The 26968-nt window shown below is 42.7% G+C and overlaps 1 protein-coding gene across 1 annotated transcript in view; it reads left to right on the top strand.

Annotated features, from left to right (window-relative positions):
- Positions 1-3953: 3953 nt before the first annotated feature.
- UROC1 (urocanate hydratase 1) overlaps positions 3954-26968 on the top strand; it is a 66286-nt gene continuing 43271 nt past the window's right edge. The window contains exons 1-7 of the mRNA XM_074957625.1: positions 3954-4229; positions 12093-12223; positions 17999-18092; positions 19928-19987; positions 23249-23377; positions 24089-24150; positions 25567-25633. Coding sequence (XP_074813726.1) covers positions 4104-4229; positions 12093-12223; positions 17999-18092; positions 19928-19987; positions 23249-23377; positions 24089-24150; positions 25567-25633 — 669 coding nt within the window. The 5' untranslated portion in view covers positions 3954-4103. The remainder of the gene's footprint in view (positions 4230-12092; positions 12224-17998; positions 18093-19927; positions 19988-23248; positions 23378-24088; positions 24151-25566; positions 25634-26968) is intronic.

The following is a 26968-nucleotide window of genomic DNA, read 5'->3' on the forward strand; positions in this document are numbered from 1 at the left end:
TTATCCCCTCCTACGCCCCCCCCGCTGCTAATGGGGGTGCAATTAGGGGCTATGCACCCTTGCTTTGTTATGAATTTTGTCCTAGACAGTGCGCTCTTCCCTTTTGCTCCCTGAGGCAGAGGGTCATAGGAAGAACCAAGTTTGCTTTTCTTTCTGAGAGATGATCGGACAATTACTCCTCTCTCTCTCTGTCTCTCGCTGTCCCTGCTCTCACTTCTCCACCAAGGGGCTAGCTTCACAGACTGGTCGTCAAAGGGTAATAATGAAGTCACCACTGGTGTCAATGCACACAGAATCGATTGCCCCCTTTTACTGTTCTTCTCTGCCTCCTGGGACTTGATTTGTTCCTGGAAATTATGACAGATTAGGTTCTTGGTGGGGAGGGGGTTTAGGGGGAGCATTTGGTTTAGGGGAGCTGGGGGTTCGGGTGTGAGAGGAGGGGGTTGGAGGAACTATTCCTCCCTCCCATATGCCTTGCAGAAAAAAGGGGGCGAGAAAGCCTCCCTTTTCCTATCTGGACAGGGGTTTCGCCCCCTCGTAGTGCTATTTAGTAATCTTCAAGTTTTCTCTCTGCCTCCCTTCAGCAGCTAGCACATCTCTCCGTCCTAACTGGCCAGCTCTGCCCTCCGGTCCTGTCTGGCTGCAAAGGGGATTATTATAACATGTGATCTTCTTCCTGTTCTTTATACGTTTTTTAGAGGCGGCGGGTGGGGGGGGGGGAGGGCTGTCGTTTCCACACACCCTCGGCTGGGCTTGTGGCCGATCCTTGCTTCAGATGCATGCTTATTTGTTTGCCAGCCGCCTCTGCCTCCTCCAGGAGCCAGGCTGGGTGGGGGGAGAGGTTAGAGCAGGCTTGTCACTTTCAACTCAGGCGCGCCCCAACTTTGCTCCTGTGCCTTTAAATTAAATACCCAGCATGTGAGACCGGGGGCTCCTCCCACCAGCTGCTCGGCTGTCGCCTCTGCAGCGCCCTCTATCAGGCAGTCGGGCAAACGACACCTGCCTACTGCAGGTTACTAACCAGACAGAGAGAGCGGGGAGCAAATAGTATCCAAAGCAAGGAGGGAGCAATGAGCTCAGAGGGTAGGAGGGGATTTCAAAACCAATTGCAACTGATCCGCTAGGCCAACCTGCCAGGCAAGATGTGTTAGGTGTGTGAGCCCTGCTTTGTACAAGGCACAAAATGAGACAGTCCCTGCCCCAAAGAACATACAGTCTATGGCCCTGAGCTTGCAAGCAGACAACAGAGCCACACAAGCAGTGCCTGGTCCCAGCTTTAGGGCTCGTTTGTCTTCATGGGGGCTGGCAGAGGGTGTAAGTTGTTCAGAGCACAGAACTCATTGCTTAAGGGCCCAATCTTGAAAACACAGCCCTGTCTGACTTTTTTTCAGGTGACTAGTGTGGGCCTGACTCTTGTCTTTCTTAAACCTACCTTGTGCCGGTGTCACTCCCTGGGCTTCTGGGGAGTTATTCCTGAGTTAAACTGCACTCCTGAGACAGAAGCAGGCCCAATGGGAATCTAAACAGGAGAAAGGCAACTCACCTGCCTGAGTGTTTGCAGGATCAGATCTTAAAATCAGAAATAAAGAATGTTTGTTACAGTGGGAAACCTAGGGAAGGGAGTAACTGGGGGGGGGGAGAAGGTTATTTGTATATTTTTGTGTATTTTCCCCTCTTCTTTTAAAACTGCTAGAATGTTGCATAGTAATTATGAAAAATACTCCAGTCACCTGTTATAAACCATGTGAATACTGTCCTTGGGCTCAGACCAGCAGGGTTCAGTGGGAGCCGAGGATGTGCAACACCTCATGGGATCAAGCTCCATATAACATTAATGGAAAGCCTTTCTTCACAATGCACTGTTATCAGTGTTTAACATAAGAACATAGGAATGGCCCTACTAGGTCAGACCAAAGGTCCATCTAGCCCAGTATCCTGTCTTCCAACAGTGGCCAGTGCCAGGTGCCCCAGAGGGAATGAACAGAACAGGCAATTATCAAGTGATCCATCTCCTGTCACTCATTCCCAGCTTCTGGAAAACAGAGGCTAGGGACACCATTCTTGCCCACCCTGGCTAATAGCCATTGATGGACCTGTCCTCCATGAATTTATCTAATTCTTTTTTGAACCTTGTTATGGTCTTGACCTTCACAACATCCTCTGGCAAGGAGTTCCACAGGTTGACTGTGCGTTGTGTGAAGAAATACTTCCTTTTATTTGTTTTAAACCTGCTGCCTGTTAATTTCATTTGGTGAACCCTAGTTCTTGTGTTATGAGAAGTAGTAAACAACACTTCCTTTACTACTTTCTCTACAACAGTCATGATTTTATATACCTCAATCATATCTCCCCTTAACCATCTCCTTTCCAAGCTGAAAAGTCCCAGCCTTATTAATCTCTCCTCATACGGAAGCCGTTCCATACCCCTAATAATTTTTGTTGCCCTTTTCTGAACCTTTTCCAATTGCAATATTTTTTTTTTGAGATGGGGCGATCACATCTGCACACAGTATTCAAGATATGGGTGTACCATGGATTTATATAGAGGCAATATGATATTTTCTGTCCTATTATCTATCCCTGTCTTAATGATTCCCAACATTGTGTTTGCTTTTTTGACTGCTGCTGCACATTGAGTGGATGTTTTCAGAGAACTATCCACAATGACTCCAAGATCTCTTTCTTGAGTGGTAACAACTAATTTAGACCCAATCATTTTATATGTATGGTTGGGATTATGCCTCCCAATGTGCATTACTTTGCATTTATCAGCATTAAATTTCACCTGCCATTTTGTTTATTGCTGCACTTATGGAAAAGTCCAGTAGAATTTAATAGCAAAAAATAATAACCTTTCTATACATTTTTCAACCCTTCTGTCAAATTTAATAGACAATAATATCCCGGTTGTAGGATTCTATAGGATTGTTCAAGGACACCCTATAAGAGAGGGCATCATTCTCTTTTAAATGCTATAGGTTTTCAGAATAATTTCTATAGAACATTATTTAATTTCTTAAGAACCCTACTGATTTCACCCTTTTATACCTCATAGAACAATGAACCTTAAGTCTGAGATGTTCCCATTTCACACCTGTTCATTCTTTTAATATTTTTTCTCTCTCTCTCTTTTTTTTCCAGATTATGGGCTCAATCCTGGAGTCCTTACTCAGGCAATTCTGCCAGTGGATGTCAGCACAGACACAGGCTGTGGCTCTGTGAATGCAACAAGGGCCAAAAAGCTGCTGCACAATTTAAACAAAGATTCAAAGGTGAGATTAAAGTTCATGTTTTGTGTTAAGAGGAAAGTCACAGGAAGCATATTTGTTTGTTTGTGATGTTTGAATGGGAAGAGCCTTAGCCACTCTGGTTGTTGTTGATCATGGTGTATAAAAGCCAGGTAGAAGAGAAACCTTATTTTCTCCCTGCTGTTATTATGTAGCACAGCAAAATCAGTAGCAATATTGAATAGACTGATATATTTTCTGTTTAAATCTGTTAAAATTTAGGAAGATATAATAACAGTAACCTATGTGGGGTGGCATCCTTATTGCTATTATGGATAACAGCTGTTAACAGAAAGAGAAACTGGTCAGGAGTGAGGTACAGTACTATCCAGAGGTATGAAAGAGAAAGCTCCCAATATTCAGTTATGAGATTATAGACAGGTCAAGGCACAAATCATGGAATTGCTACTCAGACAAATCTCCTTTTGAAGTCCAGCAGGCTTACTTTGCATGGAAGGCAATGTGACTTTGGTGTGTGCAAAGAATATAGGACTGGACCAAAGGTATCTCAAAATGTTAGCAGAGCAGCTGCCAAAAAAAAAAAAAAATTCAGAGAATAAACAGCAAAATGGTAAATGATTCATTATTCAGGGAAGGAGGGAAGAACCAATGGGACTTCACAGTGTGAGTAGGTGTGTCGCCTGGGGTGTTTGTCCTCAGAACTTGGGAGACATGTTTGCAAAAGCCACAGGGTAGGCTGTTCTCTCTGAGGTGATCTCATAGCTACTGCACATCCCAGGTGCTTACACACCTCCCTCTCCACCTCTCATTCCCCTTGAACCAGCCTTTTCTTCATCTCCTATTTCCCCAGCAGACATGTCTAGCCTGGAGGACATTTGTGGGGGGCTTCCACTACATCCCCTGCCAGAAAACAGAGGGCGAAAGAAAGGAGTACCTCATGCGCCTGTGAGAACCCCCAACCTCACTGCTCAGGAAGAAAAGGTAACATGGGGTTTGCGAGACCAAGCCTCCCTTCCCACCAGATACCAGCCATCCAAAGCAGCGGGGCTTCTGCCTCAAATGCTCCGCGGGGTTTGGCGGCCAAAGTACAAGGCCACTAAATAAGTTTCCTTGTGGCTTTAATATCACGGAGCTGTCAGCTAACGGACAACGCCGTGGGGACTTGTCTGCTTTCACCTCATTGCTTCTCCCCAAAGAAAAGCTTGAGACATGTCGGTGGGGCAGTGTGGGAGAAGCTTGCACAGCACTTTTTGGTGCTTTCTGGGGGTAAACGGGACTTTAGGCTCTGTAGCTGTCAATCTAGCACTTTTCACCGGACATTTTATGAGCATCCCCTTTAAAAAAAAAATCCCTCGTGTATGTGTCCAAGGCTTAGCCCACAAAACTGATCAACACAAAGTATGGAAGCTCAACACCTGTTTACTAACCATCCGCATACATTCCATTTTGGTTTTGCATTTTAAGATGTTACAGGGAGAAATATATTTAAAAGCCTAATCAGAAACGTCCTGGTGTTCTCTGCTGAGGCACAGACTTCTTGGGTTTGGGTTAATGATTTGTTCTTGGTTGTGCAATTCTCTCTCTTTTTTTTTGTTTGACTAGGTAGCTTGCACTGTTAGGTAATCATTAGGCTCAATCCTTATTAGAGATTTTTAAAATTTTAACAGTTAAAAGGTTACATTAAAACAAAAGTCAACAGGAGTTTTGCGTGTTCAAGGGCAGCAAGTGGGTTCCTTAATGGTCTGAAAGGCCATCTTTCGTCAGATAATAATAGCAATAATAATATAACATTGTACTCTTCCCCCCCCCCCATGCTAGACACACAGGGACACATTCACAACTGGTGAAAGTAGGCACAACTCCATAGACTTCTTTGGTGTTACAACCTGCTTATGTGAGTGGTGAATTCGCACTTGAGGTCAGATTCTTTCTGTCCATTTCCACAAGCAAGGAGGAACCAAAATAGTTAAAAACCAGCTAGGGTGGAGGTGTGTATCTGGGGAGACCCAGATCTCAGATCTCTCCCTAGGTCCTTGGGACTCTTTGGAAGCCCCACTTTTAAGGATTGAGACACCAGGGGTATTTGGAACAAGAAGAGAATAACCATGAGAGATCCAATTAGGAATTAATGCTGCTTTGAGCAACATTAGTCACTGAGGAATGCTCTCCTTGGCTATTACAGCACAGCCATGGGATGTAGGTGGGGGAATTAATGGCTCCGTGGCTCTTGAAGGAGCCATGCTGCCAGGAGGAGGGGAGATCAGTGGAGCTGCTGTGAAGAAGCATATGGTCTCCATAGATGTTCCGAGATCTCTATGGACCTACAGATATTCACCTTTTAGCAGGCCAACCCCTCCCCACCACCTCCCATCATGCAGAGATCCTCACCCTTGTTCTCCTATGAGGCAGGAACTCTATGAATGGAAACTAGTACAGTTTTCTGCCTGCCATAACCTCACAAGGAGGATAATATGGATCATGGGCTCCACATTATTTCCTCAGGTCAAGTATTTTCTGGGAACAAACCCTCATGGAAATTGGTTTAGTCCCAATCTGGTTTCCAGCATCCTACCCTATTCTCTCTCCTCCTTATCAATAACAGTTAATAAAAGAGGCAAAGAGTCCTGTGGCACCTTATAGACTAACAGACGTATCGGAGCATAAGCTTTCGTGGGTGAATACCCACTTCGTCAGATGCATGTTGTGGAAATTTCCAGAGGCAGGGATAAATATGCAAGGAAGAGTCAGGCTAGGGATAACGAGGTTAGTTCAATCAGGGAGGATGAGGCCCTCTTCTAGCGATTGAACTAACCTCGTTATCCCTAGCCTGATTCTTGCTTGCATATTTATACCTGCCTCTGGAAATTTCCACGACATGCATCCGGCGAAGTGGATATTCACGCACGAAACCTTATGCTTCAATACATTTGTTAGTCTATAAGGTGCCACAGGACTCTTTGCCACTTTTGCAGATCCAGACTAACACGGCTACCCCTCTGATAGTTAATAAAAGGTCAGGCTGGTTGTGAATCTTTTATTGGCCTGTTAAAGATTTAAAAGCTTCCTTTCTGATTTATTTGGCTTTTAATCCTCCACCTTTAAACTCCTAACAGGTTTAGAGTCTCAGCTGGTATTTATTTGATACCTGAAAGCCCAAATCCCTTCCATGCTTAACAAATATAGTCTTTCTACAAGGTGGTTTCAAAACCTTGAGACAGGATTTCAGCCTTTATCAGTGATGTGTAATGCTGGGACTATCTGGAGATTTTTCTTTGTGTGCAATGATACATTTATTTTCTAATGAAAATAGCTAATGAGCAAAGGAAAAAAGTAGTCCAGCGACTCAGCTGGTATGGAGTCAATGGAGCTATGCCGGCTTACACTTGCTGAGGATGTTTATATCCCTTCGGGCTAAGTTTTTCTGTATTTGCAATAATAATTCTAAGCCATTGCAATGTTTGTTTTCGTGTGCCTCTGTTTCTGGTAATAATATAAAGCCTTTAAGTGAGATTTAGAAAAAGCCATGTGCCTTGGGGCTTGCTGACGAGATATACAATTCTCCCTACCCTACAATATTTAATCTCCTTCAATAAACCAAACCATTTCTGAGGACCTATTTTGTTTATAAGTTTCCTGAGCTCACTTGCTTCCACTTCCATGGCTGAGCGCTTGAAACAGCCTTATCCTCTGTCTGTCCCTCCCCGTCTCAGAAAGCTCAAACTTTCTGCTCTTCAGCTTCCATCTGTCAAGCTAAACATTCTGCAGACAGGAAGCTTTGATTGGAGTATCTTTGATAGTAGTTATAATGTAATAGGCATGGGTCAAGAATTTCAAAAATAGGAGCTTGAAGTGGCCTCTTTTGCGAAATTGCTGAGCCTCCCAGCAGCTCCCTTTGACCTTGGTGGAGAAGTGGGAGGACATTTGACCTCAGTGGGAACTTCTGGTTGATTAGCATTTCTGAAAATCAGGCCACTGAGTTAGAAATCCACATATGGAAGGAGGAGTCTAACTCTAGGCTTCTGCTTTTGAAAATCTTAGCCATAAAGAACACAGCTGGACTTTCAGAGCCCATGTGGAGTTAACAACAATGGCCAATCAGAAAGATCCACTTTTACTTCTAAACTGAGGTCATCTGTATTGGATGCTATTGAGAGAGAATAACACATGAAACCCACAATCTCATTTTTACAATCACTTTTCAGAGAATAATCCCTCTATAAATGACTAATAAACACCAAATCCAAGAAGATAAATGGGGGCGAAAAAATCAGTTAATCTCATTGTTAAAGAACAGAACAAGGAACCAAGAAATCAATGTGACTTTGGGTGTCACTTCTCTGGGCTTCAGTTTCCCATCAGTAAAATGTGATAGTGACCTACCTCCCAAGGAGGTTGTAAGGCAAGAAAAACAACCTGCTAGTGGAGTGCTTCAAAATGAGAGCAAAATATTAGTCATGATCCACCATGCATGTCTAAGAAGGAAACTTTGTGTTAAGTTCTTATATTGTACTTAGGTGACCAGCTTGAAATACTCTCAACAAATAATTAGTTCAAGGTGGGGTTTTCAAAAAAAGTCTAAGTGACTTAGGAGCGTAAGTCCTATTGACTTTCATGTACACTTTCAGTGAGGTCAAAGTCTGATTTTCACAGGTGTTGAGCACTTGCAGCATGAGATGAAGTCAATAGGAGTCGTAAGTACCAAGCATCTCTGAAAATCATCCTCTTCATCTCTTTCTCTGCTTGCAGAATAATCACAGGAAAATTTTGATTTCCAGAAATGCATTTATTATAGATGAAATTCACTCGTGTGCTAAGGTCCAGCACAAGGCTCCATATTTTGATGACATAGTGGGATTTAAGTGATGTAGAGGGCAGGAACATACAGAATTCAAGATATGCTGCTTAGTTGTGATTGGTCACATAAGCCACATGGTATTGCTTATCTTCCCTGATTGGACACACATACAAGCGCTTTTGGTGTCGATACTTTCATCTGAGAATTCACTTTGGTTTCTGCAAATACAAGCACATGCAACTTTGGAATTCATTTGCATGAATGTTTGTATTACAAAACTCAATCACTTGGGTGCTTTTGGAAAGGGAACACAAATAGGGCATAAAGTCAGCCAAAAAAAGCCAAGCAGATAGTCACAAAAATGTTTTCACACCATTTGCCCAGCTCTAGTATTTACTTACATATTAAACTGTTTGAATTTGCCAAGCTGTATTTGTAGATTAGGTAAAAATATCCCTAGCAATCCTATTAGACTACAAATAATGCAGGATTTTATTGAATAACTCTAGCCAGGTTAGAAAAATAACATTTTCGTTCCTCCAGCACTTGATAGTCAACATAGAACACAGCCATAATTCCAAATGTTGCAATATTTTCCCTTTTCCTGTTATACATTTCCCCCCCGGCCACACACACACACATAGAATTTTATCCCAGATAATTGTATTTTATTTTTAAGAGTGTGTGTGGCATAATTTATCCTCTTATTTGAAATTCTCCAGAGCTAAATCGTTGTAGTTATGGCTGATTGCAGCTGATATGTCAACTAACAAAAACACTCAACCATACCATATATTAATTATAGCTGGGATTTTTGTGTTAGCTAGTAACATGCTCTTGAAAAACAACTGCTTATCTCGGTGCTGGAGGGGTAGTTAAATTTGAAAAAATAATTTGCATTTTCTACATCCAGTGAATGGAATTTTTTTCTCTTTTCTTACTGTCGATAAAATGGCAAATTCCAGCCTCTGGATTTTATTGGCCACATTCTTAGCTGGTGTAAATGGTCGTAGCTCTGTTGACCTCAAAGAGGATCTGACCCTACGTGCTCAAAAGCAAGCATACCTATGCCAGGAACATTTTCTTACATAGTCATCATCTTGTCTTTTCTGGCAGCCCTTGTGGATGCTAGTTCTCACTGAAGCCTGAGGGAGTTTTGTGTGTGGAAGGCTTGCAGGCTCAAGTGGTGAGCTAGCTGGAGAACTCTAAACCATAAAGAGCAAACCATGGCCCATTGAAGTCAACTAGATTTGCCACTGGGCCAAGGCTTGGGTTTTGTATGGCTTTTAAGGGCTTTTGCCAAAGTGTCTTGGCTCCCCAGAACAATTACTATGCTGAGAATAATTAGGTTGAGTCTGTGGGTTTTCACCGTTCTCTGTTCTAAGCGCCATTATTCCCATATTGCACTACTCCAGTTCGCATTCTCTATAAATTATCTGCATCCATGACTCCCTCATGCAGCCACTAGAGGGTGCTGCAAGTGCAGGGTATATGTGCTGTATTCTCCCCTCTCCAAAACAAGAGTCTCCCCCATGGTGAGATGTTGTGATCTCATCAGATCTTAAAGCAAACTATATCTCCACTCCCTACAAATCACCCAAATGAAGCTATTAAGTTAAATATGGTTTGAGACTATCTTCAGCGGAAAGCAGCTTGGATAGTGCTGCCATTTATAATGCAAGTGGAAAATCTTTTTCGTGACCTTTGTGTGCAATTAGCCTTTTAAAGGTTGTAAAATCTTTGGCCTCATTATGGCTCTAAAAGACCAGAATGTGGAATACATATTGGCTACATGATTTAACAAAATGTTACATAAAGATAATAGCATATGCATATCATCTTTCATCTCAAAGGACACCAATGTGCTTTGCAAACTATGGGCAACATCTCTGCAGGCAGAGGGAATACAGTGCCTTAGCACAGCTTCCAGAGTTTGATTCCATGTGCAAGAATCAGTTTAATATGAAAATACACCCACCACTGTAGAAAATTGTAGCAAATGCATAATAATGCATAGCAACACACTCTGCAATAGCTTGGGACGAAAAGTGATGAGAATACTTATCCAACTGGAACTTAGGCAGGAAGACTCTTAGGCAAGCAGCATGTAATATGAATTTGCCCCGACACAGGGGAGAAAACCCTACTCTTATGGAACGTGCCATGAGATCTTCAATGCCCACCAGAGCCCAGGACCTCATTGTTGTCATTTCTGAACAATAGCTCCTTTGGCAGCACAGCGCCCCCTAGCACAACAATGGAGATTGGTTCAGTACTGATTTACAGGAAAGGACACTACTTATGTCCAAAGCCACTTCCTGCAATTCCTGTTGTTTGGGGCTAGATGTGCTGAACAACTGTAAAATAAAATAACTCCACCAAAATAGAACTTTAAATAACCTTAGCAATTCATAATTTGATTTTCTCACTGATGGAACAGTAATAAATATCTGATAAGTATCAAGAAGAGTATGTGTGATTTGCCTAAAATGCCACCCACCTGTGATTATTTTGAAGTTTAAAATTTCACATAAAATATACAAAATTTTGTATGATTTCTCTCACTCACGTTCATTTAGGTTTATTCAAATGTTGGACAAAATGGCTTTATTCATTCCAACAATTAATTTTCCAGTAATTTCAAAATGCTGCATGTTTTACACATTTTATATGTTTTCCTTTCCTGAAAAATAGTCTTATTTTTTCACATTTTTGTTCAAAAACTGGTCCATTTTTAATTGAAATTGGTCCTGGTTTTGCCTAAATAATATGCATACCTTAGCGAGGCTTTCTGTGAAAATTAGTCCATTTTCCAGTTTGTAAGGAGTGTGAAAAACCTTGAATTTACATTTCATTATGAGGATTTCACAAACATCTAGTGGTTACTTTTAATGGGAGAGATCCTACAAGAATCCACTATCAAGTGTAGGTATCCTGCTATGAGTATACTCTGAGTGAAATTTATCTTTATGCAGAGAGCCAGAACAAGACCTATGCATCACTTAAATCCCATTAAAGTCCTATTTTGAGCAAGCCTTCTGCACATAATTTTGCGCATAACAAATTGAAACTGCCTCATGTCTACTGGATTTTTACTCCCTCTGTGGGATTGTTCCTAAAAATTCCACCATCATAACTTGACTTACAGAAGCAAAGAACAAAGATAAAGAAAATGTGAACATTTTCTTCTGTAAAGGGTTAGAAATGATGGGCAAATATCTTTAGAAATAACTAGGTACACAAGTATTTATGGCTAATCTTTACTTAATTTACATATCATACTTGCATTAAAATTAATGGGAATTACATATGCACATTGAAAAGATAAAAAAAAAAGACCAGAAATTCCACCAGAGTGCGAATGGAATACTGCACATCATGGTGTTATGGTTATTTACTGAACATCTGTGCGTAGCACCATATGTATGAAACTTTACCAAAAGTCTGAAGACATGGTTGCTGCCTTCGAGTTGAGCTGAAGCTTGTTCTACTCCCTATTGTTGGGTTTGTTTAATAAACATCTTAGAGGCTCAGATTGTCTAGCCCAATCTAGTCCCTTTGTGCCACTCCGGAGGTGCAAAGGGGCCATAAACTGGCTGTATCCCCACAGTTAAGGCTTCCCCTGGCCTCTGGGAGCCCTCAACTTGTTTAGAGATAGCAGAGCTGTTTCCTATACCACTGCCTTCCTGGCCGAGTGTAGTGGGATGCTGGGGGCAGGAAAGGAGTGGCCAGAACCCTACTGCCCGGTTATCTTCAGCTGGCTCCTTTGCTGTCCTCCTCTCCCTCTACTGCTGTGGTTGATGGAGACTGGGCGTAGCAGAGAATCTGAGCCAGAGTATTTTTCTGTTTGTGCAAGGATTAGGATGAAGAAATATCATCGGAAATGCTCAGCTTTCTCACTTCTTGGGTCCTTATTCTTTTAAGGGCAGTAACCTTGAATACTCTTAAGATCTGGGCAGGTTTCCCATCATATCTCATAAAAGCTCATGTTGTTATGATAACCACCCACCTCGTCAACTTCATTTTACCCTTGCCCTTTTCTTTGACAGCTGGCTTTGCAAAATGCTTTGCGTTATTTCCCACCCGAAGTCCACAAAGAGCTGGCGCTGGAATTTGCAGAAGAGCTCAAGCTCTATGGCCACATATACATGTACCGATTCTGTCCAGAAATTGAGATGAGGTAAGGCTGGGAGGGCACTTTTCAGAATTGCAATCAGTTGCCACTGCCATGCTTGTTGTACTCTGGATATGAAATTCACTTCTGTGCCTAGGGCTAGCCCAAAGCCTATGCCCCAGTGAGGCCCCGCTTACGCCCATCTCGAAACAGTGTCAAGACATATTAATGACCTGAATCAATCAAACGAATAAATATTGTGCCTTGTATGTAATTAGAAATCAGTAGCTTTGTTCATATTGAGCCTCAGTCATAGTTTTGGAATGCTACCCCATAAGCTGCATAACCGAGGTTCTTCATACTCCGGGCTCTATATTGCTCTCTAGCGCCACAAAATTCCCCTTGGCATTAGTGAGCATTCCACTGTCCAACCAGGGAAATATTGGGCACCCTTGTGGGTGGCCACGAACTAGGCCCTCCCCTCTCTATCTCTCATTATACTGTGCTCCTTATTTAAAAGCAGGTCTACTCTGGAGACATTTACTTTGGGCTCTTACATCATCAGTTCAAGCTCCTGGAATGGTTGTAAAACACTTGGGGTGAAATTCATCTCTGTGCAGAGACTGCACAAGGCCTATGCACCACTGACGTCTGACACATGGCCACATTCAGAGGTCCTTGTAGTGTTTCACAAGCGTCCGAAGTACAGTCCCAACTGTACGAGCTCTGGATAAGTCTTATATGCACTGCAGCTTGTGCTGAAGCTGAATTCGGTTGGCTGGCAAAACTCCTCGGTTATTATTGATAGACTGTAGATTTCAATCCAGAGACTGCTGGAATGTTGAAGCCAACAACTAGGGAATCAGAGGGAGAGGTCAAATGCCCTGAGTGGCTTTGGATCCACCTATTTGAGAGACAGGCTCTCTCCTCATGCCACATAGGAGAGGCTTCAGAGCTGGATCCCCCTTGATTTAAAAGAGAGGTAGAGCATTCTCCATGAGGGGCCTTCAGCTTTGGAACCTGCTGCCTGAGCCTGATCTGAAATATACTAGACCTGTTAACATTTGGAGAGTGCTGTAAGGGGCAATACATTTACTCAAGCTTTCAGAGAGGGGCAAAGGTTTGTGGAGCAGAGCAGTTTTGTTGAGGGCCTGCTGGTGGGTTAGCTGTTGTTTCTAGTCTGATTAATTGTGTTCTAATTTGTGTCAGACAAGGTCATGTTTAATATCTTAACAGAAATCTAAATAAATAAAACAAGTAACTATAAAGCACTCAGATTTGTGCAGACAACTGTGTCTCCAAGCTCTCAGCATGAGACTGGGGACAAATTCTGCAGACCTAAACTAAGACAAACTGCACGCTAAAGACAATGGGAGTTTTGTCTGAATAGGACTGCAGGATTGGACTCTAGGTAACACAAAGCACTGAACACTAAAAAGTTGGGGACGAACTTGCCCTGACTGGGATTGGATTAGATGGCCCACCAGATCATTTCCATCTCTAATGTCAATAGTTCTTTGATTGCATCAGATACTTTTTATAGCATGTTTATTTTTCGTTTTCCATTTTTATAACAGTTTCTTTGAATCTCAAAAATAAAAAGTCTGTTCTTTTCCACCTGGCACACTTTGTTTTCGTTTGTTTATTTGTGTTTCCTATGGAATGTGGTTCAGCGTGCTTCTGTTTCATTAATATCCTTGTTCACATAGCAACATTCTTTGTGTTAGCAGATATCAAAGACTAGGGATTGTATGGTTGCTTATGAAACCAGTCCCCTGCACTGAGGCAGGACTAAGTGTTATCTAGACCATCCCTGACAGGTGTTTGTGTAAACTGTTCTTAAAAACCTCTAATAACAGAGATTCCACAACCTCCCTAAGTAATTTGTTCCAGTGCTTAACTACCATGACAGTTAGGAAATTTTTCCTAATGCCTAACCTAAATCTCCCTTGCCGCAATTTAAGCCCATTGCTTCTTGTCCTGTCCTCAGTGGATAAGGAGAACAATTTATCACTTTCCTATTTATAACAACCTTTTACATACTTCATGTCCCCCCTCAGTCTTCTCTTCTCCAGACTAAACAAACCCGTTTTTTTTTTTTCAATTTTTTCCTTGTAGGTCACATTTTCTAGAACTTTAATCGTTTTTGTTGCTCTCTTCTGGACTTTCTCCAATTTGTTCACATCTTTCCTGAAGTGTGCTGCCCAGAACTGGACACAGCACTCTAGTTCAGGCCTTATTAGTGCTGAGCAGAGTGGAAGAATTACTTCTTGTGTCTTGCTTACAACACTCCTGCTAATACATTCCAGCATGATGTTCACTTTTTCTGAAAACAGTGTTACACTGTTGACTCATATTTAGTTTGTGATCCATTATAATCCTGGATCCTTTCTGCAGTCCTCCTTCCTAGGCAGTCACTTTCCATTTGGTATTTATGCAGTTGATTGTTCCTTCCTACGTGGAATACTTTGCATTTGTCTTTATTGAATTTCATCCTGTTTACTTCAGACCATTTCCCCAGTTTGTCCAGATCATTTGAATTCTATTCCTGTCCTCCAAAGTACTTACAATCTCTCCCAGCTTGGTATTGTTGCAGACTTTATAAGTGTACTCTCTATGCCATTGTCCAAAACACTGTTGAAGATATTGAATAGAACCAGACGCAGAACAGATCCCTAAGGGACCCCACTTGATATGCCCTTCCAGCTTGACTGTGAACCATTGGTAACTACTCTCTGAGTATGGTTTTCCAACCAGTTGTGTACCCACCTTATAGTAGGTTCATCTAGACTATATTTCCCTAGGTTGCTTACAGTATCAAAAATCTTACTAAAGACAAGATATATCACATCTACTGCTTCCTCCCTTACCCACAAAGCTTGTTACCCTGTCAAAGAAGCATATTTCATTGGTTTAGTATGATTTGTTCCTGACAAATATATGTTGACTGTTACTTATCACCTTATTATTCTCTAGGTCAGTGGTTCTCAACTCTGGTCCACCGCTTGTTTAGGGAAAGCCCCTGGCGCGCCGGGCCGGTTTGTTTACCTGCCGCGTCCACAGGTTCGGCCAATCGTGGCTCCCACTGGCCACAGTTCACTGCTCCAGGCCAATGGGGGCTGCAGAAAGTGGCGTGGGCCAAGGGACGTGCTGGCCGTTCTTCCCGCAGCCCCCATTGGCCTGGAGCGGCAAACCGCGGCCAGTGGGAGCTGCGATCAGCTGAACTTGCGGACGTGGCAGGTAAACAAACTAGCCTGGCGCGCCAGGGACTTTCCCTGAACAAGCGGTGGACCAGGGTTGAGAACCACTGCTCTAGGTGCTTACAAATTGATTGTTTGATTATTTGCTCCATTCTCTTTTTGGGTACTGAAGTTAAGATGACTGGTCTATAATGTCCTGGCTTGTCCTTATTCCCATTTTTATAGGTAGGCGCTATATTTGCCCTTTTCCAGCCTTCTGGGATCTCTCCCATCCTCCATGAGTTCTCAAAGATAATGGCAAATGGCTCAGAGATCTCTTCAGCCACTTCCTTAAATATTCTAGCATGTATTTTGTCAGACATCTAACTTGTCTAAGTAATTCTTAACTCGTTGTTTCCCTATTTTAGACACAAATCCTATCCCATTCACACTGCTAATCTTTTTGGCGAAAACTGAAACAAAGAAGGCATTTAACGCTACAGCCATTGCTACGTTTTCTGTTATTATCTTTCCCTCCTCATAGAGTAATGGGTCTACCTTGTCCTTGGTCTTCCTCTTGCTTCTAATGTCTTGGTAAAATCTTTTCTTGTTACCCTTTATGTCCCTAACTAGTTTAATCTTGTTTTGTCCCTTGGCCTTTCTATTTTTCTCCCTACATGCTTATATTGTTCTTTTATTCACTCTTCAGTATTGACCTAGTTTCCACTTTTTATATGACTCTTTTGAGTTTCAGATCATTGAAGATCACCTGGTTAAGTCAGCGTGGTCTCTTACCATACTTCCTATCTTTCCTACAAATTGGAATAGTTTGCTCTTGTCCCCTTAATAGTGTCTCTTTAAAAAACTGATAATTCTCCTGAACTCCTTTTTTCTGTAGACTTGCTTCCCATGGGATCATACCTACCAATTCTCCCAGTTTGCTAAAGTTTGCCTTCTTAAAGTCCATTGTCTTTATTCTGCTGTTTTCCCTCCTACCATTTCTTAGAATCCTGAACTCTATCATTTCATGATCACTTTCACCCAAGCTGCCTTCCACCTAACGTGTTCCTTGCTATTTGTCAGAATCCAGTCCCGAACAGATTCTCCCCTAGTCGCTTTCTCCACCTTACTGCAGTGAAAAGTTGTCTCCAATGCATTCCAAGAACTTGTTAAATAATCCGTGCCTTGCTGAATTATTTCCATAACAGATGTCTGGGTAATTGACCACATCTATGATATCACCTCTATCTCAGTGCAAAGTGTATACAACTTTGATATACGTATCCAGTAATCTTATGTTGTAATAAATTATTTTAAAGTTACCCAGTACTTGCTATGTTATTCCCACAAACAAACGAAACCCCGTGCATTTTTTAAAAATGACTTTCCTTCTAGTTTGGCTGTGACTACAAGACATTTTCCTCTTTATCCTGCAGAATACAGGTAAACAAAAGGAAATACACCCAAGGGATGAGAACAGCTGCTAAATCTACACAATACACATTTTCAATCTTGGGTCAGAAGTTGGTCAGCCAACGTCTGATCAATGTAACTGGCAGGTTTCATCCGAACCTTTCCAGATTAAACATCTTTCTATATGAAGCAAAAGCCCAGCCATCAAGGGTCTGTGTGCAAATAGAAGAAAGATGGTTTAGACATGTAAAACATGTCACGTTATCTTTCCTGCCAGAATGACCTTCCAATGGCCATAACAACTTTTCTGCTTGTGGAACAGGAGGAAGCAAAACAGTGAAACCTTTTTATAATGGTTGCACTTTCTAATATTATTTGATTTGGATTAGCTCCTAGAGGCCCCAGACCTGATGTACTGTGCCCTGTACAAGCATATAAGAAAAAACAGTCCTTGCCCGGGAAAGCTTACACTATGAGGAGACATTTAGATGTCTTAGAACAAATTGGTGGGAAGGAGAGCATAGGGTAGCAATTAGATAATTACAGTAGTTAGCCTTGAAGAATGATCTTGCTCTGAAAAGTGGCTCTGTAGAAATACCAGCGTGGGATTCTATGTACATTATGCCTCAGTGATTTCTGGATCAAAAGAAAATGTGGGTGTTTTTTCCCCTAACTGACAGCCTTGCAAACTCAACCTAGGAATGGAGAATCAAGCTGGAGTCTTTTCTTCTCAAGCATGAGCAGAAATAATAGAGGGGGTGCAGGCCAAACTGTGCCACCAGTGAAACCTTTCAAGCCCCATTGTCTTGTGCGGAGTTGCACAGATATAACTGAGTGGCCCTGTAATTGGCGGAGTAAACAATTCAGGTGATGGGGCACCAGAAATATCCAGCTGTCTTTGTGCTGGTTCTTCAGGGCTCTCAGGAGTAATATGAACTTGCTTATGTCAATCAAGTTAGATCCCACTTGTGATTAATTGATTCAACAATTAATGGTAGAAAAGTGCTGAATAAAACTATTTGCAAATATTCTTGGACTAGCTCTGATCAATCTCAAATATGTTAACTTAATTTACAGAAGTCTTTTAAGGCATGGGCTGTGTTTTGTTTTATTTTTTCTTTCCTTATTAATCAATATCTGCAACTCCGGGAAGTTTGGTGGCAGTTAAATATTTCATTGCAGTTTTTTTCCTTCTCTTTACATGTGCTTAAGCAAAATCCTCCCTAATGTCTGTGTGTGTTTGTTTCAGAGCTTACCCCATAGAGGAATATCCTTGCAAAACCAAATCAGCTGCTGCAATAATGCACATGATCATGAATAATCTGGATCCCTCCGTGGCCCAGGTAATGTAACATGGAAATAAAGGGATAGAAATTATTCACAGAACAGGAGCAAATCTACAAGTAATTCCCTCCAGATATGCTCGCATATAAATGGAGTATTTTAGGACCTGTGCAAGGTTTATGCACCACTTATTCCCATTTAAACCCTCAGTATAAGGATTAAATGGGAGTGAAGTAGTGCTGCATAGATCTTGTGCTGGTCCTCTACACAAGGGTGAATTTCCTCCATAACATCTGTAGAGCTGGCTTCTATGTGTGTTAGTTCAACAGGCCATTTTCAGTATCTGCAAGAGAGTGTATGTACAGCGTGGCATGCCAAAATGATAACTTTCTGTGGGACTGATCCTCCAAGGGTTCCTGAGCATCTCCTGCGGGGACTGAGGGCCAGCCACTCCCTTTGGCTTCAGTTGGGCCTGAAAGCGCACTGTGTTTCTCAGGATAGGGATCTGTGTAGGGCTTAGGCCTGCCAGTCCCATATGCTGTAATCCTAATGACTTCAGGGGGAATTATGCATGCAAGAGGCATGCAGGGTTTTTAGATGGTAAAGCTATGATTTTTATAAAGACCTTATCACCGACCACAATATTCCTCAGAGTTTTCAACTCCTGTTGGATCACTCTGAGGTTGAGATGGTGACTACTGGAGTCCCTTTAACTATTTGACCGTTTTTATTAATTAGGCTCTGATGTCATGGGAGTCTGGAGTACTGGCTGGCATCTGGAGACCCAAGGTGTTCAGTTTGGCTGTGGGGAGGGGAAGGGATTTTGGTTGTTCAAATTAACAGGCCTCTGTATGTCAGTAAATATGGTAAAAGTATTGTCTCCTCCCTCAAAGAAGCCCACAGTGGAAGCCAATGAGTCAAGAAAGCACAGCAAGATGATCTCATGGAGGTTATAGCTCCCCTCTTGTGGGGAGCTGGGGGGCTGTGGAACTTGGAGGGTGATGCTTCCTTTCCCCATGGATACTGGGGATCTGCAGGCAAGAGACACCCCACCCCCGCCATTCCAATCAATGTGGGCAGGAGCCATACACATAGATGGCCACCCTTTGAGTGGCAGGGCTGGCTCTCATTCCACCTAGCGGTATGGTTCCTCCTGCAGCCATACTGCTATTGGATGGGTGCTCCTGCAGCTGCCACGCCCACTTCCACGTAAAGCAATAATGTTTTTGATTTCACTTGTCTTCCTTTCCTTGTTCTTTTCGATTCATTGCTACACACACTTGTTGTGCCTTGTCTATTTAGACTGGAAGCTCCTTGGGGAAAGGACCATCTCTCACTATATATTTACAGAGCGACTAGCGCAGCGGGGCCAGACTCTGATTGGGGCTGCCAGGCACAACAAATTAATCAGGGCTCAATCCTGCTCCCATTGAAGTCATTGACTTTAATGAGAGTAGGGTTAAGCACTCAATATCTTATGTCCTCAATATATATCAAAAAGTAGATGTTAACCCTTTCTGCATCTTTGAAAGTGCAGCATGCATCTCAGAAGCAAGATCGCTCACACTGACTTTAAGGAAGCTTTTTGCATTGCCTGCCTAGTTAAAAGAATAGCAGCCAAGGATTAATTTTTGTAATTTGGCATATAGGTAACCACATTTTTGCAATAATTAATAGCCCTTATTCTACAGGAGAGATTACAATCCACTGATTTGCTTAAATTGTCACTTTTACTATGATACTTTCTGGTTTCAAAAGTCAAGAGAATGTTGATGCAAAAAATATAACGAGTTGAATTTAATATTAAATTAATCTCTGGGATTGTTAAAGGAATCATGCAGAAATGTTGCAGGAAAGCACTAGTTTTAATATAATGAAAATGTGCCTTTTTTAGTTTCCCCAGGAGCTTGTAACTTACGGAGGAAACGGACAAGTCTTCAGCAGTTGGGCTCAGGTATGACATTGATACATTTGCAACCAGAAGTCTTGTGAAAAAGTAGATCAGATTCATATTTCACCCATCAGAACTCCATTCTGCTTAGGCAGAGTTTGTGACAAATTCTTGGCAGTCATTGTCTCGTAATATTCCAAAACATCCTGTCTGAGTAGATGAATCCTGAGTTATGAACTGTAGAGATGTACAGAGCTTTATTTAGTGAGGAGAGGACATGCTGCCAAATAGGAATGTTGTGACGACAATTGAGTATTTTAAGATAATTTCTTTTCTTTCTATCGTACATTTGCATGCGCCTCTGTTCACATAATTTTAGAGGCAAATTGAATCTTAATATGTAATAAGGAATATTTGTTTGTTTCTACTAATTTCACGCTAGTTTGCATAACATGCAACTTACTAATAATGACTTAAAAAGCACAATCTTGAGTCTGTTTCCAACAATATCAAAGAACAGCTGAAGACATTTCATAATTACTAGCTGACCATTTCTTTGTCCAGTTTAGCTTCAGTTTTGGTAACATTGAATTATATCTCCTTTGATAAAGAGGTGTGGTCGAGGCTTGAGTCTAAATTCTGGGGCTGGAATGTATAATGGATCCTAAAGTCCAAATCTGAGACCTAGGGTCAAGGCCAGGTTTGCAGAACACAGAGGAAGACACGCACATTGCCCAAAAGCTCAATAATCCTGAGACATAATATCAATTCTCCACTAGTGTACAGATACTCTGCTCAGGCCATTGTCTGTGGGAGTTTGCTTTCCCAACTAGATGAGAAGATTTCAGAAGCATTAGGTATTATTCTACTCATAGAACAAGCCTCTGCATACTATATGTTGTCCCCATTCTTCCCAGTAATGGCATGCAGTACAGTGTAGTTGTCTAACACAAACACTTTGCAAACACTGAAATTTGCACATGAAAAAACATTTCAAGGAAATCACTGACATCAATAACATGGGTACTCGGTTACATCTTATACAAGGGCAATTTAGTCATTCAGAACCAGATTGGGTACAGTTGCTCAACAGGGAGGAAGTGGAAGAACATTCAATGAGCAGCTCTCATGTGCCCCTATGGACAGCAAGGCACAAATGCAATTGCTGTGAGCACAGAAACTGCCCCCTCCATGAATCCTCTGAGGCACAAGTGTACTACAAAGGGGGCAGAGAAGTGAAAGGAGGAGGTGAGGCTATAGTCCTTCCTTGCTGCTGGTAGAACTGGACAGGTGTGCAGACAGGAATATGCTGCATCCCCTGGAAAGGATGTAGCATCAGGCATGCACTTCCCCCTGCAGACTGGAAGATCTAGTTGGAATTCTGGCTCTGAAGTCCTCCCGGAGCTCACCTGAAGATGGTGCACGTTATTCTAAGGCTTCCTGTACCTCTCACAAACAAAAATACCCTTAAGACAGAAATGCATTGGGTCAGATGTATCCCTGCTGAAGCTTCTCTGACTTTGGTCCCTTGTTTGTTTTTCAAAAAACACATTAACTTACAGGAGTACTTGTGGCACCTTAGAGACAAACAAATTTATTAGAGCATAAGCTTTTGTGAGCTACAGCTCACTTCAAATTTGTTAGTCTCTAAGGTGCCACAAGTACTCCTTTTCTTTTTATGGATACAGACTAACATGGCTGCTACTCTGAAACCTGTCATTAACTTACAGGTAGGGGAATGTGAATGATCTTGTGGTTATGGCGCAGGTCTGGGAGATGGGAAACCTGGGTTTTATTCCCAGTTCTGTAACAAACTCCATGTGTGACCTTGGGCAAGTCACTTGTGCCTCAATTTCCGAGCCGATAAAACGTGGATTGTAGTCCTTACCCCCACCAGGGGCTTTTTGAGGGTAAATTCATTATAAATTACTTGTGAGACCCTGTTCCTGTTTTAGTGTGAACAGCACCTCCCGTTAAATTAGATGCATGCATGTGTCTCAGAGGCTGGTATGCCTCAGGGCAAATGTGAGACTACAAGGTGAAATGCAAGCAACACAAAATTTGATAACACTCTGTCCTTTCTCTATTTCCAGCTGTCTTGTCCAAATTAGATAGAGCTGTGAACTGCAGGAGTTTCACTGCAGAACAAACAATGCTTTTTTGTTCCTGGTTACTTAGAGTAGCAATCGGATGAATGATTGGGTTGTAATGGGGACACTTTGTTCTCTGTGTTCATGTCATGAAATCAGAGTGCTTTTTTTTTTTTTTTTGCCATTGCAAATTTTATCCTGAAAGTGCTGACATCATCTGCACAGCCCCTTGCTTTCTTCCAAGTAGATTACTAAAGAAAAATCCATTTCTGGTTCCAAATTTCCCTCACTTTAGCCCCACCAGTCTCAAGACTTAAAATTGTGACCTGGGCTATTCTTTTCCGCCAAGAAGGCCAGGATGGGTCTTGCTTTAGAGACAGTCATTGCTGCTTGCTAATCAGCCAGAAAGATGGTGGTTGTACATAAAATATAGCAAAATGTGACTATTTTGTGTGTTTTCAGTCCATAATCACATTTTGAAAATTCACTTGAAATAATATGAACGTTCTGTGGGAAAATAATGGACTTGTGTTAACTCTGCAGCCAGTTTATAGACTAAGGGACAAATTTTGCTCTCTAGTGTACTTCCAGAGTAATTTTGCAGACGATGTTGGGAATTTTTTTTTATATATCTGAATGTGTATCAAGGACTGTATTTTCTTTTATCAACATGATGAAAAGAGTTGATTTTTGTTTAGGATGAAAACTTCTTTCACCTTCTAGTGCCAATTGTAATCCAGATTTATTTCAAAGGCGAGAAGCCGTAGGAGACCTTGCAATCTTGAGATTAATGAGGTTTGTGTGTGTTTTCGTAGCTGTTATTTTAAAGAGAAATTTTTAGCATTTGGCCTTGGGAAGATTTTCAGAAAAGTGCCAGAACCAAATGGCTGATTTCAGGTTAAAATCAGGACAATTCAAAAAATGATCCATTAAGTGCTAGCAAGTCATTTCTGAGTTTTGTACTGGAGAAAAATACTGATTTTTTTGCTGTTCTTTCTGGAGCTCATTCAGAATGTTCTCACTAGTAATTTATGTGTTTGCTGTTGAGCAATGTCCTTCTAATAGACCTTATTAAAAGCAAGAATGTAGCAAAAGTTCTGGTTGATTTTCTATATATAAATACACTATGTTAGCCACACAGCTGTTATTATACTAGAAACTTAAGAGCTCTTGGAAGACAGATCATTGCAAGATGGAAACAGATGCACTAGTTTTCCTTTGCTTTAATTTTCAGTTCTGGTTGGTGATGCACTATTTGTCTGAGATGACAGAAGAGCAAACTTTAGTCATGTACAGTGGACATCCTTTGGGCCTCTTCCCCAGCCATCGGTATGCACCTCGATTAATCATCACCAATGGCATGGTGGGTACTATCATCTCATTCTGTTCGCCTCATCTTAGGCTGTTTTTAAACTTATTCCTTATTAGATTATCATTACATGAATAAAAGAAAACGCGTAAGTCCAAATTCTGCCTCATTAATTCCAGTGCAACCCTCTCTACGTCAGTGGGGTTGCATTGGGATAATTAAGGGCAGAATTCTGCCTTCATCAGATGGCCATGTTTTTCTGTCAGAGTTAGCCTAGGGCAGATTTGAATGAGTGACCTAGAGGTGGTTTCTGTGTTCCGTTGTCAATCTTCTAAGCCATTCAGTCCTCATCTCTTCATATCTCCCTACTGTATGTTCCACTCCGTGCATCCGATGAAGTGGGTTTTAGCCCATGAAAGCTTATGCCCAAATAAATGTGTTAGTCTCTAAGGTGCCACAAGGACTCCTCGTTGTTTTTGCTGATACAGACTAACACGGCTACCACTCTGAAACCCATTTCTTCATCTGTTATTCACGTGGACAGGTAATTACCTCTGTAAGATTTGAAAGCAGGTAAGCTGCATGACAGATGAGTCACTTTTTCCATAATATTAGAACATATGGAGCCAAAGCCCCCTTCCTTACCCTTGGGATTAGTCCCATTGATGTTCATTGATTTACTACTGGCATGAGTAAGTCTAGCAGAATTTGGCCTGTGGAATAGAACCATTGCTATGTTCCAAAGCTTTATTTTTTTCTTTTTAGGTTATTCCCAACTATTCCTCCAGAGATGAATATGAGAAAATGTTTGCAATGGGAGTTACAATGTAAGATATGCTTCATTATTACTCCTGTTTCAAAGGTTTGCAGTCTTATATTAACTAAACCTGAGTCAGAGACCAGTTACCTTTTGATTAAAATTTCTAATATAGATGGACTTTAACTGTGTTCCATCACTAAAGTAAGCTCCTGATTCAGCACAGCACTTAAACACATGCTTAATTTTAAGCATGAGTGATCCCATCTGTGCTCAGCAAACAATTTAAGCACATACTTAAGTCCCATTGGAACTTAAGGTTAAACACATGTATAAGGACTCAGCTGAATCAAGGTCTAAAGCCTCAGTCATGACCAAGACATGATATTTTTGATATTTTGGGAATAAATAATTTGATTGCATTTTATTTTTTCATTGCTCATCCAGTTTATGGAGCAGGGGGATTGTTCACTCAATTATACAAGAGTTTGCATGTCATGGTGAGAATTAACAGTTACAGTGCTGTGAAAGTCATGGGGAATTAGGTGCACATAAATAAGGAGCACATATGAAAGGGGTTAATATGGAGCATGAATATGGATGTTAGCATTCTCAGAGGAACCTAGGGGCGAGTTAGGAATCTAGGGTAAAATTTTCAAAAGTACCTAAGTGATTTAAGTACTAAGTTCCACTGAAAGTCAAGTCACATGTACACTGCAAAACAAACCAAAACAACTCTCTGCAGCGAGTCTCAAAGCCCAAGTCAACTGACTTAGGATTGCAGGGCTTGTGTTGCAAGGCTAGACATAGCCATGTAGACGTTCCTGCTCGGATTGGAGCACTGCCTCTGAGACCCTCTCCCCGACCTGGTGTCAGAGAGTCGGCTCCAGCCCAAGTGGGAATGTCTACACTGCTCTTTTTTAGCTCTATAACACAAGCCCAGCAGCCCAAGTCAGTTGATCTGGGCTCTGAGACTCACCGCAGTGAGGGGTTTTTTTTTGCAGTGTAGGCGTCTCCTAAATAACTTAGGTGCTTTTGAAAAATTTATCCTCTGTTTTCATTGACTTTCAATGGGGATCCAGTGTCTACATCACTTTATCCACATTGGGAGTCACAGCCAGAGTGCTTAGCCCACATAAAGCCATGTTTCCATTTTACTTGTCTGTGCTGCAGCTGTGCACTCCCAAAGCTCCTTTTATACCCATATTTGACCTTCTTACAATAAATAACCAGCTTTGGGCTTCTGAGGTGACTCTGCCATTGAAGTTCAGCACATGGAAGAATGGCGAGATATTGCCATGGTTTTCCTCTTTTTGATGGTGGTGGATAATCACTCATAATGCAGACAGGATTCAGTTAAATTGTAAACTTGATAATATCAGGTTTTCTAACAACAGAGAACATAGCCACAGACAATATTGTTTTCATTTTAACCTTATTCTGAATTGAATAAAATGGACATCATTGTGTTCACTTCAACTGATAGGTATGGACAGATGACAGCAGGGAGCTATTGCTACATTGGACCACAGGGAATTGTCCATGGAACTGTGGTAAGAGATTTGGGGAGGGTCTATACATTGTCTGCGAGATAGGTGGTGGGTGCTGAGTTGACTGTTGTATCAGGATGCTCCTGACTACTAAAGGAAATGAGTTTTGCCACCTCATTAACAGAACTTTAGCTCCTCCCAAACTCTTCAAATCAGAGATGGAATCATGATCCAGAGCCATAATTTGAGAGTGTCTGGATCCAGGGTTTTAATCTGGGCTCATCTCTAGTTACAACAGGTGAACTGGCTGAACATGCATTGTCCTAGTACCTAGTACCAGTGATGAGCTGCCAAAATCTTAACAACCGGTTCCCTCCTCACCCCACGAGGGGGTCGTGGACCGCCTCCGCCCCCCGGGACCCCTGCCCCATCCACCCCCTTCCCCTGTCCCCTGACTGCCCCCAGAACCTGGCAGGAGGGTCTCGTGGGCCACCGTAGTGGGTGCCCACCGCGCCCTGCCCCTAAGAACCAGAGGGACCTGCCGGGGGGCGAGGTGGGGAGTCCCAGAGGTGCTTACCTGGGGCAGCTCCCAGGAAGCATCTGGCAGGTCCCTCTGGCTCCTAGGGGCAGAGGAGCGTAGCTGAGGGGGAGCAGGGGGAGCAGCCGCTCCCCCCCACCGATCACATCAAAAGTGGTGCCTTAGGCACCGACTCCCTGGGTGCTCTGGGGCTGGAGCACCCACAGGGAAAATTTGGTGGGTGCAGAGCACCCACTGGCAGCTCCTCGCCCCGCGCCTGGCCCCAGCTCACCTCTGCTCCGTCTCTGCCTCTGCCTCCTCCCCTGAACGCACCGCCCCGCTCTGCTTCTCTGCCCCACCCCACGCCCCGGTTTCCTGCGAATCAGCTGTTCGTGCGGGAAGCCTGGGAGGGCTGAGAAGCAAGCGGCGGCTTCGCGCTCAGGCCCAGGGAGGTGGAGGCGGAGGTGAGCTGGGGCGGGAAGCAGTTCCCCTGAGCGCCCCCCGGGTTACCTGCTGCGGTGCGGACGGCCCTCCTTGCACTCCCCTCCCGGCCCCAGCTCACCTCCCCTCCGCCTCCGCCTCCCTGGGCCTGAGCACGAAGCCGCCGCCTGCTTCTCAGCCCTCCCAGGCTTCCCGCGCGAACAGCTGATTTGTGGGGAAACTGGAGGGGGCGGAGAAGCAGAGCGGGGTGGCGCGTTCAGGGGAGGAGGAGGAGGCGGAGGCGGAGCGGAGGTGAGCTGGGGCCAGGCGCGGGGCAAGGAGCTGCCAGTGGGTGTCTGCACCCACCAAATTTTCCCCATCGGTGCTCCAGCCCCGGAGCACCCAGAGAGGTGGAACCTAAGGCACCACTTTTGGCCAGTTGTTAAATTTAGAAGCCCTTT

Source organism: Natator depressus, chromosome 7 (genome assembly GCF_965152275.1).
Source record: "Natator depressus isolate rNatDep1 chromosome 7, rNatDep2.hap1, whole genome shotgun sequence".
In the NCBI taxonomy this organism is placed as follows: domain Eukaryota; kingdom Metazoa; phylum Chordata; order Testudines; family Cheloniidae; genus Natator; species Natator depressus.